The sequence below is a fragment of the Nerophis lumbriciformis genome, linkage group LG07, assembly GCF_033978685.3.
Source record: "Nerophis lumbriciformis linkage group LG07, RoL_Nlum_v2.1, whole genome shotgun sequence".
NCBI lineage: Eukaryota > Metazoa > Chordata > Actinopteri > Syngnathiformes > Syngnathidae > Nerophis > Nerophis lumbriciformis.
Window position 1 is genome coordinate 29,105,001 of NC_084554.2, and position 17,427 is coordinate 29,122,427.

The following is a 17,427-nucleotide window of genomic DNA, read 5'->3' on the forward strand; positions in this document are numbered from 1 at the left end:
CAATCCTTTGCAAGTAGTATCCAAAAATGATGAAAATGAAAATGCACAACTAATTATGTGTGTTCATCCCTAAAATTTGATTGGATGTTTTGCTGTCAGAGCGACTAAATATTAAGCGTATTTGGTTCCTTTTGACACATCAACTTCCTGTCATTGGCTCCTTAAGGGTTAAGCCTAAACCCCCGAGTTATTTGTAGTCATCAGATTAGTGTGTGCTAGCGTAATAGTAAAACCTTATACACTCATCTTGGCGCACACACACACACACACACGGATGTGTGCAGCTGTCATTACTCGTCTCTTTGTCGCTCCTCTTCTTTACTTTCCTGTTTTACTCACAGCTAAAAATACATGATTTCATTCCTTTTTATGTGCCACTTTGCCTAAGTAATTACCATGCAAACATTTGCACTTTTTACCCTTACATTTTAGCTAAATGTTTAAAAATGTGGCTTTATAGGGCGGCCTATTGTGTTACGTATTATACACGTACAAACATATGTGTATAATACAAACATACTTTTCAAACAGAGTATAATACCTTTTTGATTCATTAGTTCCGCGATTCTATACTAGTACCGGTATACCGTACAACTCTAGTGTATATATTTATATATGGGCATATGTGTGTGTGTATACATGTGTATATATGTGTGTGAATGTGTGTGTGAATGGGTAAATGTGGAAGTAGTGTCAAAGCGCTTTGAGTACCTTGAAGGTAGAAAAGCGCTATACAAGTACAACCCATATGTATGTATATCATTGTATATAATTGTATATATGTGTATATGTATATATGTGGGTGTAAATATGCATGTATATGTGTGTAAATGTATATTTGAGTGTGTATTTGTAGGTGTGTATATATTTATATATCTATATATGTGTGTGTATATATGTATGTATGTATGTATGTATGTATGTATATACATGTGTATATATATATATATATATATATATATATATATATATATATATATATATATATATATATATATATGTATATATATATATATATATATGTATGTATGTATGTATGTATATATGTATATACATGTGTGTATATATATATATATATATATATATATATATATATATATATATATATATATATATATATGTATATATATATGTATATATATATATGTGTATATATATATTCTTTTCCAAACATATTGCTGGGTATTGTGGCCAAACAGCTCAATTTTTGTTTCATCTTACATCACATGGGCAAACATAAGACCTTCTGAAGAAAAGTTTTGTGGTCAGATGAAACAAAAATTGAGCTGTTTGGTCACAATACCCAGCAATAAGTTTGGAGGAGAGCAGGCGTGGTCTTTAATCCCAGGAACACCAAGCACACCGTCAAGCATGGTGGTGGTAGTATTATGCTCTGGGCCTGTTTTACTGTCAATGCAACTGGTGCTTTAAATGGGACAATGAAAAAGGAGGATTACCTCCAAATTCTTCAGGACAACCTAAAATAATCAGCCCAGAGGTTGGGTCTTGGGCGCAGTTGGGTGTTCGAACAGGACAATGACCCCAAACACATGTCAAAAGTGGTAAAGAAATGGCTAAATCAGGCTAGAATTAAGGTTTTAGAATGGCCTTCCCAAAGTCCTGACTTAAACGTGTGGACAATGCTGAAGAAACAAGTTCATGTCAGAAAACCAACACATTTAGCTGAACTGCACCAATTTTGTCAAGAGGAGTGGTCAAAAATTCAACCAGAAGCTTACTAGAAGCTTGTGGATGGCTACCAAAAGCAACTTATTGCAGTGAAACTTGCCAAGGGACATGTAACCAAATATTAACATTGCTGTATGTATACTTTTGACCCAGCAGATTTGGTCACATTTTCAGTAGACCCATAATAAACGCATTAAAGAACCAAACTTCATGAATGTTTTTTGTGACCAACAAGTATGTGCTCCAATCACTCTATCACAAAAAAATAAGAGTTGTAGAAAGTATTATGTTGTTTACAAGTGTATGTAAACTTTTGATCGCGACTGTATATATATTTAGAGAGGAGGTGGAGGCAGTGTCGACACCGCTGTGGATACTTTCTGAATGTTTAAAACTACCCATCGCTTGTTTATTGCTTTCTTTGTACTCACATTGATCTCTGTCAATATCATATATGATTTCTGTAATTATTTTTTTCCAACTTGATTGCTCAAATGGCTTTGTGTCATAGTGTGATTCCCACATGCATACATTATAGACCATATCTAACTGCAATTGTACATGTGCAATTTTTTCCATTTGGCCTCCAACATGCATGAAAGCAAGTGTGAAAGAGGAATTAAAGAATATGATAGGCACGTCTGCGCTCTCATCACCGCGCCAGCCGCCGACTCGGTATGATTGATTTTTATCGGTAACTTTGAGTTAAGTGTTTAATTTGGTTGATTTAATTGTGACACATCGCTTCAAGTTTTTCCTTTTTTTTCAACATTCTTTGTGTTCTTTTTCTCCTGCAGTTATCTGCCCTCAGTGAGGAGAACAAGCGTTTGCGTGGGCAGCTAGCAGAGAAGTCCAATGGTCGACAACCTCCATCGGCCACACCATTCCCCTGCTTGAAACAAGCAACGATGCACACTGGCTGCATCGAAGACCCTAAGGTGAGCCCATCGACCAAGGCAATAGACCCCGCCTTCTGTCCCGCCCCCTCTGGATTCAGACCAGAGAGAGATCAGCCCAAGTAAAACCTGCAGAACACTTTGACCTGTCACGGCTTTTTCACCTCAAGCTGCTCACTGGGGGAACGTGCTCAGTGTGAGGTTAACTTCCTGCAGGTCAAAGTCGTGTCCCAGGGTGCTCATCGCCTTCAGGAAGGAAACTGAGTGAATGTAGGAAGATTTACTTAAAGCTTAAAAAAAAATCATTTTCGTATGATAGCACCTTTGTCAGCCGTTGTAACTCATCTAACGTGCATGTTCCTAGCACTTGGCATGATTAAAGACCTCCACTAAGGCCAAAAAGTCTCAAACACCATCATAGAAATCTACCTATATATTTATGGTAGATGGTAAATGGATTATACTTGTATAGCGCTTTTCTACCTTCAAGATACTCAAAGCACTTTGACACTATTTCCACATTCAGCCATTCACACACATATTCACACACTGATGGTTAGAAGGCCCTAACCACGACCCATCAGGAGCAAGGGGGAAGTGTCTTGCTCAAGGACACAATGTACGTGATGCGGATGTCATAAGTCGGGGATCGAACCAGGTACGGCCCCTCTACTAACCGAGCCTCGCAGTCCCATATTATTTACATGATGTACTTTATTTTTCATAGTGGTACTTCAGACAGAATCCTGCAAAACCGAAGCATTTATTTATATATGAAACGATCTAAGTCTATTCCAAATACTAGCATTAAACTCATTTTATAGAGAATAGTTATAGTTTTCCATGCAGAAAACATTGTAAAATACATAGAATTATTATTCACCTTTATTGAAGCTCCTTGTTGGAGATACAGTATACTTTTGTACTTCACTTTGACTCTTTCCTTGAATTCAATCGTCTTTTTCTCCTTCTTTTTTAAAGTGCTGGCACTCACAACTTTTTTGGCCCCATAGTGGCTGTTACATGTGTGTGTGAATGTGGAAATAGTGTCAAAGCGCTTTGGGTTCCTTAAAAAAAAGGTAGAAAAGCGCTATACAAGTATAACCCATTTACCATTTTACTCCTTCCAACCACGTATAGAGACAAGTGGCTTTCTTGCTTCGGGTTTATTCTAAGCTTGTCCTCTAAATCCAAAGTGAAAACTGAGTCAAAAAAATAGTGCCGTCAAATTATAAATGTTCTCAACCAGATTGCTGTGTTTACTGGGCTCTAGAGCGCACCGGTCATACTTGCTAATACTCCCGGATTTTCCGGCAGACTCCAGAAATTCAGCGCCTCTCCCGAAAACTTCCCGGGACAAAATTTCTCCCGAAAATCTCCCGAAATTCAGGCGTAGCTGGAGGCCACGCGCCCTCCAGGTTTATTGTTAGGCAGTTTCATTAACGTCCTCCCAGCACGGTAACAACACACAACAACAGCAGTCACGTTTTCGTCTACCGTAAAGCAGTTCGTCTGCCATAAACAGCAATGTTGTGACACTCTTAAACAGGACAATACTGCCATCTACTGTACATGCATATGTGACAATAACATCTATGGCTTATAGAGAGTGCAGTGCACAACTGTGCACACAACAAGGAGACGAAGCAGAATGCATCATCAGAGAGGGTGTTCAGCATGGTTAGAAAAATAATGACAGAGAATAGAACAAGGATGGACAATTCAACCCTTAACTCAACAATGAGTAGATGAGTGTTATGTGTGTGTATATGTGTAAATAAATGAACACTGAAATTCAAGTATTTCTTTTATTTATATATATATATATATATATATATATATATATATATATATATATATATATATATATATATATATGTATGTATAGCTATAATTCACTGAAAGTCAAGTATTTCTTATATATATATATATATATATATATAGCTAGAATTAACTGAAAGTCAAGTATTTCTTATATATATATATATATATATATATATATATATATATATATATATATATATATATATGAAATACTTGACTTGGTGAATTCTAGCTGTAAATATACTCCTCCCCTCTTAACCACGCCCCCAACCACGCCTCAGGCCCACCCCCCACCCCACACCTCCCGAAATCGGAGGTCTCAAGGTTGGCAAGTATGGCACCGGTATATAAGCCGCACCCACCAAATTTTAGGAGAAAGAAATATGTTTACATATATTAACCGCACCAGACTATGGACTATAAGCCAAATATTTATACCAGTACAAAATATTTTGTAAATGTTTATTTACATATCTTAATTGTTTCCAAACGGTGCCTGTAACACGGCAGTAAAACGACTAATCAAACAAACGGAAGTCATCGTCATGGACCCACTAGCTGAAGGTATCTCTTCAATCAGCTAGCCAGACTGAATAACTCCATGGTGACGTTTTGGTGAATTTACAAAACTAAAACAATACAAAAAGAATGCCATTGTAAGTTATTAGTACTAACACAGACACTTGTAAACGTGTTAGCATATTAGCTAATGCTAACAACGCTAGCTTGATTACGATAGCTTGTACAAATAGGCATGTAAACACTACTAACATACATCACACATGGGATGGTTTAGTAAGTATGAATTGTTTTAGTTACATAGTAAAACTTAAAATTTTGGCTTGGAGTGATTAAGAATATTTTCGAGCAGAAGCGCAATGGATAAATAATAGAAAAAATAGGACTTTAACCTGCGGTTCAAGGCTCAAAACGGGAAGTACATTTTCAACCCGCTTCACCTGCAGTGAGCAAAGTCGTCCAAAAGATGGCACCATAGCACAAATAATAACACACCTTTTCAGTGTTTGTGGAAAACTATTTTTTGAATACAAAATATTATGTCCTTTCCATAAATTAACTTCACCGTTTTATAAGCTGCAGGGTTCAAAGCGTAGGAAAAAAAATAGTGGCTCATAGTACGGAAAGTACGGTGACCACATTTTTAAACTTGGATTGATCATAATCAATAAGGGTTATTACTAGCTTGTATAATTTAAATTAATTTACAAAAAGAGTCCAATATTTAGGCACAAACACAACCCAGAAACATTTATTTTCAATATTGTACTTGAATGCATGTCATTTATTCAATCTAAACTTGCAAACACTTGATCTAAAGTACCATATGGGTTTATTTTGAAATAAAATTTACCAGCAAATACACAAGTCAAAGTCTTCTTACTCATCTTTGTACTGACGTATGCATTGACCCAATTTCTGACCATATAACAACCCGCTCTGCATTTCAGGTGACCATGGTTAAAGTAAAGGAGCATGTACGGTCAAAACAAAATGTGTGATTAATCTGTATAGATGTGATTTTAATTCGTTAGATAACTCATTAGTTGCCTCATTATTTTTGTTATAACTTATTTGTGCTGTGAGTAAATTGCAACAAAGTGTGAACACTTCCAGTCAATGTCACTTCAAAATAAAGGCATCTTCAAAACAAAACCCACACATTTATCACACTTGGATTTCGACTCTTGATAATAAAACATGCATATAAATATGAAACAATTATGGCTTATTTTGAAGTTGTATTTGATATTACAAAAAAAAAGACTGGGATATTTGTTAACGATACTGTTTGCGGCAAAAACCAACCATGCAAATATTGTGGCGTAAAAAATCTGAGGTAACTGTTATGTACAGGAGGAAGTAGACGGCACAGACCACAAGGGGGCATATTATTTACTCTATGATTTATTATATGTATACTATATATATAATAACAAGCAATAATCTAAATAAACAAGAGAACGGAGTGTGACTAGTTCTAGAGTGTGTATGGTGTAAGACTATGTGTAGGAATTAATTGCCAGAGTGTTGAGCGAGAGGCAAGTCCTAAAGGGGCTGGGCAGGCTCGTATGTCCGTGAGCAGGCAGGTAGTCAGGGCGATAGCGAGGTGGCAAAAGGTCCGTGTCCAAGCGGGAGGTCGAGATCCAAGAGGCAGTCCGGGAAGCAAAGGAACAAGGAAATGACGAGACGCACAGCTCGTCAAAATGGGAAGGAAGGTCTGCCAGAAGGACGACAAGGAAGACAAGGAAGACACGGGACCAAATCAAATATGACAGGAGAGAAAACACAGAGAGCAAGAGTAAAGTTGCATCAAGCACGAAGATTGCTTACGGTACTCCAACAGAAGACTACGTTCTCGCCCGGGATAGCAGGTTGAGCAGGCTTATCAAGGCGGGTCTGATCATCAGCTCCAGGTGTGCTGATTGCAGGCGATAAGCTCATGATGCAGTAAGTTGAATGATGCGAACACATTTGTTACTGGATACTTTCTAGAACGCTTCTGCCTTAGAGATTTTGTATGTGTAAGTAATATGCAACTATAATTATTTGATACTTTCTAATATTTAATAAATGTGGTGTTTAAGACTGCAATATTGTTTAATTAAGGACCCTTACATATGTTTAGCTTGTCTGCTATTGTGTGCTTAGCTGTTGTTTAGCTGTTAGCTCCCAGTAGCCTATAGCCTACCATGTTTACCTTTTGTAAATGACTTGTACTGAAATACAAGAAAAGACCAACCGTTTGTGCTTATTGGAGGACATTTAGATGTTAATTGGCTGCACAGTTTTGCAGATTTGAACACACAGCAGGTTTTAGATGCAAGCCGATACAACCTGTCGTTTTTTTGCTGATATCGAACAAATATCAATATCGGATCGGGACACCCTTGCTAACATAATGTGTCTCACTCCTTTTTATCATAACTGTCATTTTGCACCACAAAAGAGTGAAACCATCTTTCTCTGGGCATGTCCCCTCTTCTAGAGGAGAAATACTTTGGATGCTTTGGATCTGTTTCTCAGCGGTACTTAGTTGTAATACACTGTTTCACCACTTGTGGCAGTAATGACAATATTAAACAAACAGAAACATCTTGTGCTTAAGTCATACAGACATTTCTTAAACGCAACAATTATAACTAAACTGGTGACGCTGTATGTTAATTTGCTCTTTATTTTATTAACAGTTAGTTAAGTTAAGAAACATATTCATCATTAATTTTGTTTATTTATTTTTGCAGAACATAATTACATGTGAATTTATTTTTAAGTTTTATGAGTCCCTTTTTAAGCAGGATATTTAATTAGTAATTATTTTTTTCTAATCTGCCTGACCTAACCCTAAGGTTTATGTGTTAAATAAATAATCTTTGTGATTAACACATGGTTTCATATCATTTTACAAGATTATAAACTGTAAATAGGTTAGATATAATTATTGAATATGATTTAAAATCAACAGTAAGATTAATCATTTAGTGTTAAAGGGGAACATTATCACAATTCCAGAAGGGTTAAAACCATTAATAATCAGTTCCCAGTGGCTTATTTTATTTTTCGAAGTTTTTTTCAAAATTTTACCCATCACGCAATATCCCTAAAAAAAACTTCAAAGTGCCTGATTTTAACCATCGTTATATACACCCGTCCATTTTCCTGTGACGTCACACAGTGATGCCAATACAAACAAACATGGCGGATAGAACAGCAAGATATAGCGACATTAGCTCGGATTCAGACTCGGATTTCAGCGGCTTAAGCGATTCAACAGATTATGCATGTATTGAAACGGATGGTTGTAGTGTGGAGGCAGGTAGAGAAAATGAAATTGAAGAAGAAACTGAAGCTATTGAGCCATATCGGTTTGAACCGTATACAAGCGAAACCGACGAAAACGACACGACAGCCAGCGACACGGGAGAAAGCGAGGACAAATTCGGTGATCGCCTTCTAACCAACGATTGGTATGTGTTTGTTTGGCATTAAAGGAAACTAACAACTATGAACTAGGTTTACAGCATATGAAATACATTTGGCAACAACATGCACTTTGAGAGTGCAGACAGCCCATTTCAGGCGCGCTAAGAACATATATTTTTCCACGATTTCAGCACTCAGGTTAACCATACCTAAATAGACACAAAATACTGCATTACACAAGACTACCCGAATGTACTCGAATGATTGAAAAAATTAAATGTTTTTAAGCTAAATTATTGGTAAACACAGTTTATGTATAATAATTTACGTAAAACCGCGAGTAATGAATAAAGTTTTCATCAATTAATATATTCTGTAGACATACCCTCATCCGCTCTCTTTTCCTGAAAGCTGATCTGTCCAGTTTTGGAGTTGATGTCAGCAGGCCAGGGAAGCTCGGGTCTTTATTGTTGGAAATGCATCTGCTTTGAGTGTCGCAGGATATCCACACATTCTTGCCATCTCTGTCGTAGCATAGCTTTCGTCGGTAAAGTGTGCGGAACAAACGACTGACCATTTTGTCGGCTTTCCCCACACCCTCGTATTTTGAACAAATTTCGTCCAATTTCTTGCCACTTTAGCATCTTTGGGCCACTGGTGCAACTTGAATCCGTCCCTGTTCGTGTTGTTACACCCTCCGACAACACACCGACGAAAGTGAGAAAATGGCGGATTGCTTCCCGATGTGACATCACAATGTGACGTCATCGCTCCGAGAGCGAATAATAGAAAGGCGTTTAATTCGCCAAAATTCACCCATTTAGAGTTCGGAAATCGGTTAAAAAAATATATGATCTTTTTTCTGCAACATCAAGGTATATATTGACGCTTACATAGGTCTGGTGATAATGTTCCCCTTTAACATTTGAGTAGGCCCCTGTAGTGAAAAACTTGGGCCCTGAGTTCAAAAAGGTTAAGAACCCCTGTTCTAAAGCCCCTTCTACATTACCATAAGGTTATCCAGGGTAAATCCCACCTAACCTTATCCTTGTCCACACAAACACAATGGTCGTTCAAGTCCCCCTCCCCCTCTCCGTCAGCCGGCGCAACGCGACCTAGTACGCATGGGCAAAAAATGTGCAAGTCATAGTCTCCTCCAGTGTTGCTTTGTGTGCAAGTTCTTAAATTAAATTACATTTATCTGAACAATATCCAGTGTTGTGGTATTTCAATCAACTGGAATCCAGTGTGCTGTGGGGCCCTATTGTAGTGAATCACACCTGAGCCATCATAAATTAATCAAATCTTTATTAGACACGTAAACAATGTGATAAAGAACATTTGACAACAATCAAACGAGGGATGATGTTTTCCGTAGTTTTCGGCGGCCAGGTAATACAAAGCACACACTACCTTTTTTTTATCACATTCACGGGAGCCCGCATTCTCGTTGTCTCTCCTTCGACAAATGGACAAAGTTTTTCGGTAAGTAGAATCACAGCTGACCAGGACATTGGAAAGTTATCTTGCCGTCTGAGAAGTGTTGTATCCCAAATAGCTGCAAACGCGCGTTTCCTTCTCTCCGGGTATTCATGTGTGATTTCCACAAGCGTCTGTACATGTAGAAGAATGAGAAACACGGGCATGTCTGGATGACTCGCCTCCATCTCACCAGTGGTTAGCTCCGGTTGTTATGAACCTGGCTGTGGCGCGTTCTTTCTGACGTCACTTCATGTGTGGGGCGCGGTCTTTCTGGCGTCACTTCCTCTCTGGACTCAGTTTGCAAACGATCAATGAGTCCATACAAAGCTAAAAAATTGGCCCAGGAGGGGGGCATTAAACGATGATTTAGTGTGGTGATTTCAGCGGCTTAAGCAATTCAGCAGATTACGAATGTATTGAAACGGATGGTTGTAGTGTGGAGGCAGGTAGCGAAAACGAAATTGAAGAAGAAACTGAAGCTATTGAGCCATATCGGTTTGAACCGTATGCAAGCGAAACCGTCGAAAACGACACGACAGCCAGCGACACGGGAGAAAGCGAGGACAAATTTGGCGATCGCCTTCTAACCAACGATTGGTATGTGTTTGTTTGGCATTAAAGGAAACTAACAACTATGAACTAGGTTTACAGCATATGAAATACATTTGGCAACAACATGCACTTTGAGAGTGCAGACAGCCCAATTTCATCAATTAATATATTCTGTAGACATACCCTCATCCGCGCTCTTTTCCTGAAAGCTGATCCGTCCAGTTTTGGAGTTGATGTCAGTAGGCCAGGGAAGCTAGGGTCGATATTCTTCTCTTGATCATCTTCGGTGGCATAAGGGACGGTGTGAGCCAAGACATCCAGGGGGTTTTGCTCGCTCGTCTGCGGGAACAAACTGCCGCCATTGCTTGCCGTGCTACCGAGGTCCTTTGTCCCTGAATTGCTCACACACTCCGGCAGATTCAATGGGGGTCTGGCGGCAGATTTCTTTGACTTTATCGTTGGAAATGCAGCTGCTTTGAGTGTCGCAGGATATCCACACATTCTTGCCCTCTCTGTCGTAGCATAGCTTTCGTCGGTAAAGTGTGCGGAACAAACGTCCAATTTCTTGCCACTTTCGCATCTTTGGGCCACTGGTGCAACTTGAATCCGTCCCTGTTCCTGTTGTTACACCCTCCGACAACACACCGACGAGGCATGATGTCTCCAAGGTACGGAAAACAGTCGAAAAAACGGAAAATAACAGAGCTGATTTGACTCGGTGTTTGAGAAAATGGCGGATTGCTTCCTGATGTGACGTCACGTTGTGACGTCATCGCTCCGAGAGCGAATATTAGAAAGGCGTTTAATTTGCCAAAATTCACCCATTTAGAGTTCGGAAATCGGTTAAAAAAATAATGGTCTTTTTTCTGCAACATCAAGGTATATATTGACGCTTACATAGGTCTGGTGACAATGTGCCCCTTTAAGGGGTTATCCAGCTTAGTGTAGACATAGCCTAAGACAATCTCAATCAAACGTATTCACTGGGGGAAAAAATGTCCCAATGCTACTTTTAAGATAATGGCAAACAATGAAGCAGAATCATCAAACGTATAAAATACACTTTTTTATGTCACTGATACTGAAAGTGGCGTCTTATATTTGGGTTCAATCTTTATTCTTCTATTTCCATGCCGCATGTTGTCCTGCATCTACTGCAGTCCATGTGACCACTTGTCCTGTAATCGCCGCATAATGCGCCGGCATTCTCGTCTCCCCGTGTTTTAGAGGTATTTTATACCCTGAATAGAAATGTCTCTTTGTCTCTGTCCGTGTTGGAGTAGCAGGAAAATAAATAAAAGCAGATGTAAGTCGTCACAGGATGAAAACACTCTTTATGGCACTTTTGTCCTGTGTGCCTATATAATAATAATTGAGGCAAGACAAGGCAAAGAAACATGCACAAACCTATACTTGTGCAGAAAAAAACTTGCCAATACACTGTGATAATGAGAAGTGTAGGTGAAAGCAAGCCTGGGACCACACACACACACACACTCGTCCACCTGCCTACCAAATCTTTTTTTCTATCCTTCATTGATTCTGCACAAGCTAAAGTTAGTTATGATTTCCAGTTCTGTTTTAATGATTCCAAGCGCAACTTTATGTCCTTGTTAGTTTGGTTTTCCCTCGTTTACTGTCGCACTTATATATATTAAAAAAAAAAAAGCTTCCCTTTAAGTGCAAACACGCACCCGAGCAACACACACTGTCATTAAAAATAAAACCACAGGCTTTAAAAAAAAACAAAAAAAAACTGGCAGGACTGAGGGGCGAGTCTGCGGCGGTGAAAAGCGTCCCCCTGGAAACAATGAGGAGAATGATCATTTGTTGTTCTTGAAAACCCGGTGAGGTTTCACAGAGGTTAAGCTTCTCTTTGATGTGTTTTTAACTCGTTTCAGCTCTGCCCAGGGATTAGTCAGCCTCACACAAAAAGACACACTTGGGCGCGCACACACACACTCCTAATTTCCACTCTGTGTCCTCGTCTCGCACAAAGGCGAAAAGAACAGGCTCCATCTTAACCTAATTTCATCAAATGAGCGTGTGTGGTACTTCAGCGGCGTATGTGTGGTCCTTCATTGGTGTATAACGAGCAAAATACTGCAGTATTTTATTTCTCTCCAAATTACTAGAATTCTTATTAGCTTACCAGGTATTATTTCTATAAAATATAAAACACACTAATCTCCTTTGCAGGCTAAATTAGGGCCTTAAACAAAAACATTTTGAATGAAAATGTTCACATTTTTTAATGTATGTAAAACTTTGTTGCCCAAAATAACAATTTTAACATCATTAAAACATAAAATGTGCCTTTATAAGCCTTCCCAACTCAATTCTGACCGGGATTCGAACCCAGTACCTACTGCAGTGTTTTCCAACCACTGTGCCGCGACACTAAATTACATAATTACTAAATTACATAATCTCCCATGGCACACCAGACTGTATATACAGTCTAGTGTGCTGTTAAGAAAAGGCATTGAAGCTTAGGGAAGGCTATGCAGAACGAAACTAAAACTGAACTGGCTACAAAGTCAACAAAAGCAGAATGCTGGACGACAGCAAAGACTTACTGTAGAGCAAAGACGGCGTCCACAAAGTACATCCGAACATGACATGACAATCAACAATATCCACACAAAGAAGGATAGCAACAACTTAAATATTATTGATAGCTAAAACAGCACGGTGGAACAGGGGTTAGTGCATGTGCCTCACAATACAAAGGTCCTGAGTAGTCCTGAGTTCAATCCTGGGCTCGGGATCTTTCTGTGTGGAGTTTGCATGTTCTCCCTGTGACTGCGTGGGTTCCCTCCGGGTACTCCGGCTTCCTCCCACCTCCAAAGACATGCACCTGGGGATAGGTTGATTGGCAACACTAAATTGGCCCTAGTGTGTGAATGTGAGTGTGAATGTTGTCTATCTGTGTTGGCCCTGCAACTTGTCCAGGGTGTATGACGCCTTCCGCCCAAATGCAGCTGAGATAGGCTCCAGCACCCCCCGCGACCCCAAAAGGGACAAGCGGTAGAAAATGGATGAATGGAAAACAAAGCAACTGCAGGGAATAGCGCTCAAAGGAAGACATGAAACTGCTACAGGAGAATACCAACAAAACAGGAAAAGCCACCTACTTTGAGACAAGAGCTATTGTGATGCATGGTTGGTTATGGTTTAAAGTCATATCCAACAATTGCGACAACGACTTTTTACTGTCAATATCGGCTACTGAGTTTCTTTTTTTAATGTTTTCTGCTGGTGGTGTGCCTCGGGATTTTTTCAACGCAAAAAATGTGCCTTGGCTCAAAAAAGGTTGAAAAAGACTGGCCTACTGGCTGTGTGAGGAAATTTGCCATGCCCTTCCTACTCCCTTCATGGAGTAGGAAGGGGCTGGGAATATGTTTGCAGTCAAAGGTTATATGAAGCGCCCTGCCATTCCTTCATTGACATTTTACACACAAAACGGGGCCCCCACAGATCACGGGGCCCTACGCACAGCGTGTGATCTGCATATATAGGGAGGGACGACCCCGCTCCTTTGTGCTGAGAGTAACAGGAATGAACATGAAACAATGAAATTCAAATGTATTCCAAACTGTGTTCTTTCTATATTCACTTTTACACTATTTTTTTTTCTTCGAGGTTAAATATAAGAGCTCAATTTTGTCCACCCGAGATTGTGTTTATTAAGAATTAGGACATTTATGTTTTTCCGGATACCAGCTAGTGTGGATGTATGACAGTATGTTGTAAAAAACACACTTACCAATGCCTTAACAGCCGCACTACACAATGAGTTGATATCTGATAGCTTTTAGCTCATTTACCAGCACTGCTCAATAGAGATGGGAATCTTTGGACACCTAACAATTCAATTTGATTCCGATTCTTGAGGTTAAGATTCAATTCAAAATGTATTCTCTATTTACACGATGCTCTTAAATGTATTTCTTTTTTACATTTTTATAAAGGATCCCCATTTGTTGATGCCATGGCAGTCAGCTAGTCTTACTGGGGTAATATGTTATTTGGAATATAAATTATAATAAAACATTTTTTAAAACAGGTTACCAGTTCCAAAAGCTTCTTTTACCTGCTGACATGTGACTTATGTGTGCAGTGTTGGCTTAAAAAAAGTATTAAAAAAAAGTGTTTACAAAAAACATGATATTAATCAATCTATTAAAAGAAAATAGAGCAACTCCAACCCAATCCCAGCTTTACAATACTTAGGATAGACATGTAAAAAGCAATTGAGAAGTCATACTGCACAAATATAGTATTTACTTAAATACAATAGTGAAAAAAAAAGCAGAGAAAAAAAAATCAATAATATCAATAATATTATCAATAATATATGTTTAATGTTTTAACCCCAAAATGTATTGTTATTAAAAAAAAATTGTTTTTAGTTTATTATGATATTTTAATCGATTCTTGAAAACTATGTATCGATTTAAAATCAGAATAAACAAAAGTGATTTTGACGAGAGGCGTTTTTTTTTCAACTCTACTGCTCGACTTACATTATCCTGCAGTCAGTGCTGGGACTAACGCGTTACGGTAACTAGTAGTCTAACGCGTTATTTTTTATATTCAGTAACTCAGTTACCGTTACTACATGATGCGTTACTGCGTTATTTTTTATGTAGTATCGGCTAGAAACAGAAGATCCGAGTGTGTTTTATTGGAGAGTTTCAGTGTCATCCTTCTGAATCTTCTAGTGTCACAACGGGGAGAAGAGAAGAGGCGCGCTCTGGATGTGGGTGTGGGACGGGGCGGGGAGGGGAGGGGGCGTGTCTGTGTTTACTAACAAGACATCATGGCGGAGCCGCAGTCGAGTTTCTTAAAATGCAGATATTCTCACTGCTTTTGTGGTGCACAAAGAAAAGAACATTTTAGTTAAATGTAAGTTGTCTTGGATCAAAGATGCTGAAACAGCTACAAAAGCAGCATGCTTCGACGAAGCTAGTAAAGAGAGACACAGACTCCGATGCCACTTCACCTCCACCTAAGGATTTTAACGGAGGGGGTTGTGGGGGTGGGGGGAGTGTGAGGGTGGGTATGGTATCTTTTTTTTTTTTTTTTTTTTTTTTCATAAAAAAATACAATCATGTGTGCTTACAGACTGTATCCCTGCAGACTGTATTGATATATGTTGATATATAATGTAGGAACCAGAAATATTAATAACAGAAAGAAACAACCCTTTTGTGCAAATGAGTGTGAATGAGTGTAAATGGGGGAGGGAGGTTTTTTGGGTTGGTGCACTAATTGTAAGTGTATCTTGTGTTTTTTATGTTGATTTAATAAAAAAAAATATATATATATATTTTATTTGTTTTAATTTTTTGTGCGGCCCAGTACCAATCGATCCACGGACCGCCCCGGTGGTTGGGGACCACTGTGCCAGAAGACATGCAGGCTATTTCTACAGTGGAGTCACCCGCTTTCTGGCAGCTAATTAGCATGATACCGGCGTCAAACAGCAAATGGCATGGAAAACATTTTCACTTACCTGGACACAGTGGACAGTGAGTACATAAACATGGAAATCGAGCTAAAGAAGACACTCCAAACTCTGCTTCTGCTCATCATTCAGCACTGAAGGTACACACACTCTGTCAATTATCTTATATACTCTTTCATTCTAGACTTCTAAAGTGTTTGATTATCACATCACTCTAAATGTATAGACTATAAAGTTCACAAACATAAAGAGGGATCCTAGTGGGCCAGGCCAATCTTTCCTTTTCTCTAAACTAAAACTGGGGAAATGCATAGAGTGTTCTGGGCTTCAGTACAGTGTTGATCTCCTGAAGACATGATTTTATTTCACAATTCCTTGAGAGAAAAAAACGTGTATGTCATGTGTGCCTTCCTTGGGTAAAGCCAGGTTTACAGCTATGTTGTTATTATGTGGTTTGTTACTTATGTATGTTGTTTTGCAGCTATTTAAAATAGTTTTGACAATTTGTTCTGGCCTGGAATAAATTGGCCCTTTGAAACATATCTTTGTATTTGTGCCTTGTATGTAGACCACATTGCTTAGCAGAGTTCAGTGATGCAAATGCATGTCAAGTTGATCAACAGATTGTATTATTCTCCAGGGCAATAACAGTACTGAAATGAAGGCTAAAAGGGCATTAATGGGAGCTTTAAGAAAAAAATAAGTAACTATATAGTTACTTTTTACAGTAACGCATTACTTTTTGGTGTAAGTAACTGAGTTAGTAACTAAGTTACTTTTGAAATAAAGTAACTGTAACTAGTTACTGCTTTTCAGTAACCAACCCAACACTGCCTGCAGTGAACCTGTGCTTAAAAGGCAGGGAGGGTGCGATGCTCCACACGCGGTATAATAACTTTCTAAAAAAAAATTTTGTCAAAAAAAACCGAGAAGCATCAGCACCTCTGCTGGCTTAAGTGAAGTAGTTTCCTCCAATTTTGCCGCTATAGGTTACATTCACCAGAGGTCACGTCCGGCTCTGTGGCCTTGTGGTTAGAGTGTCCGCCCTGAGATCGTTAGGTCCTGAGTTCAAACCCTGGCCGAGTCATACCAAAGACTATAAAAATGGGACTCATTACCTCCCTGCTTGTTACTCAGCATCAAGGGTTGGAATTAGGGGTTAAATCACCAAAATGATTCCTGAGCGCAGCCACCGCTGCTGCTCACTGCTCCCCTCATCTCCCAGGGGGTGGAACAAGAGGATGGGTCAAATGCAGAGGACAAATTTCCCCACACATAGTGTGTGTGTGACTATCAGTTGTACTTCAACTTTGACTTTAATATGTGATACTCAAAGTGCGCCAGTGTTGTCATAGCATTCTGGACGGCATTTTGCCTTTCTAAAAGAGAAACGCCCTATGCTTGCGTTGTTTTAGTCTGTTGGAACCGTTCAAAACACAAAAAGGATAAAAGTTTCTTCAGAGTTCCTGGAGAGGTAATCAAGAAGGGCAAATAAGTTGAGGATTTTACAAAAAACGACAATAAAAGTGGCACACACCAGTCCAAGGGAGCAGATTGAGTCGACGAACG

The 17,427-nt window shown here is 39.0% G+C and overlaps 1 protein-coding gene across 1 annotated transcript in view; it reads left to right on the forward strand.

Moving 5' to 3' along the window:
• LOC133605413 (uncharacterized) overlaps positions 1–17,427 on the forward strand; it is a 646,046-nt gene that overhangs the window by 360,096 nt on the left and 268,523 nt on the right. Inside the window, exon 24 of the mRNA XM_072913499.1 lies at positions 2,487–2,627. Within this exon, the coding sequence (XP_072769600.1) occupies positions 2,487–2,627 (141 nt within the window). The remainder of the gene's footprint in view (positions 1–2,486; positions 2,628–17,427) is intronic.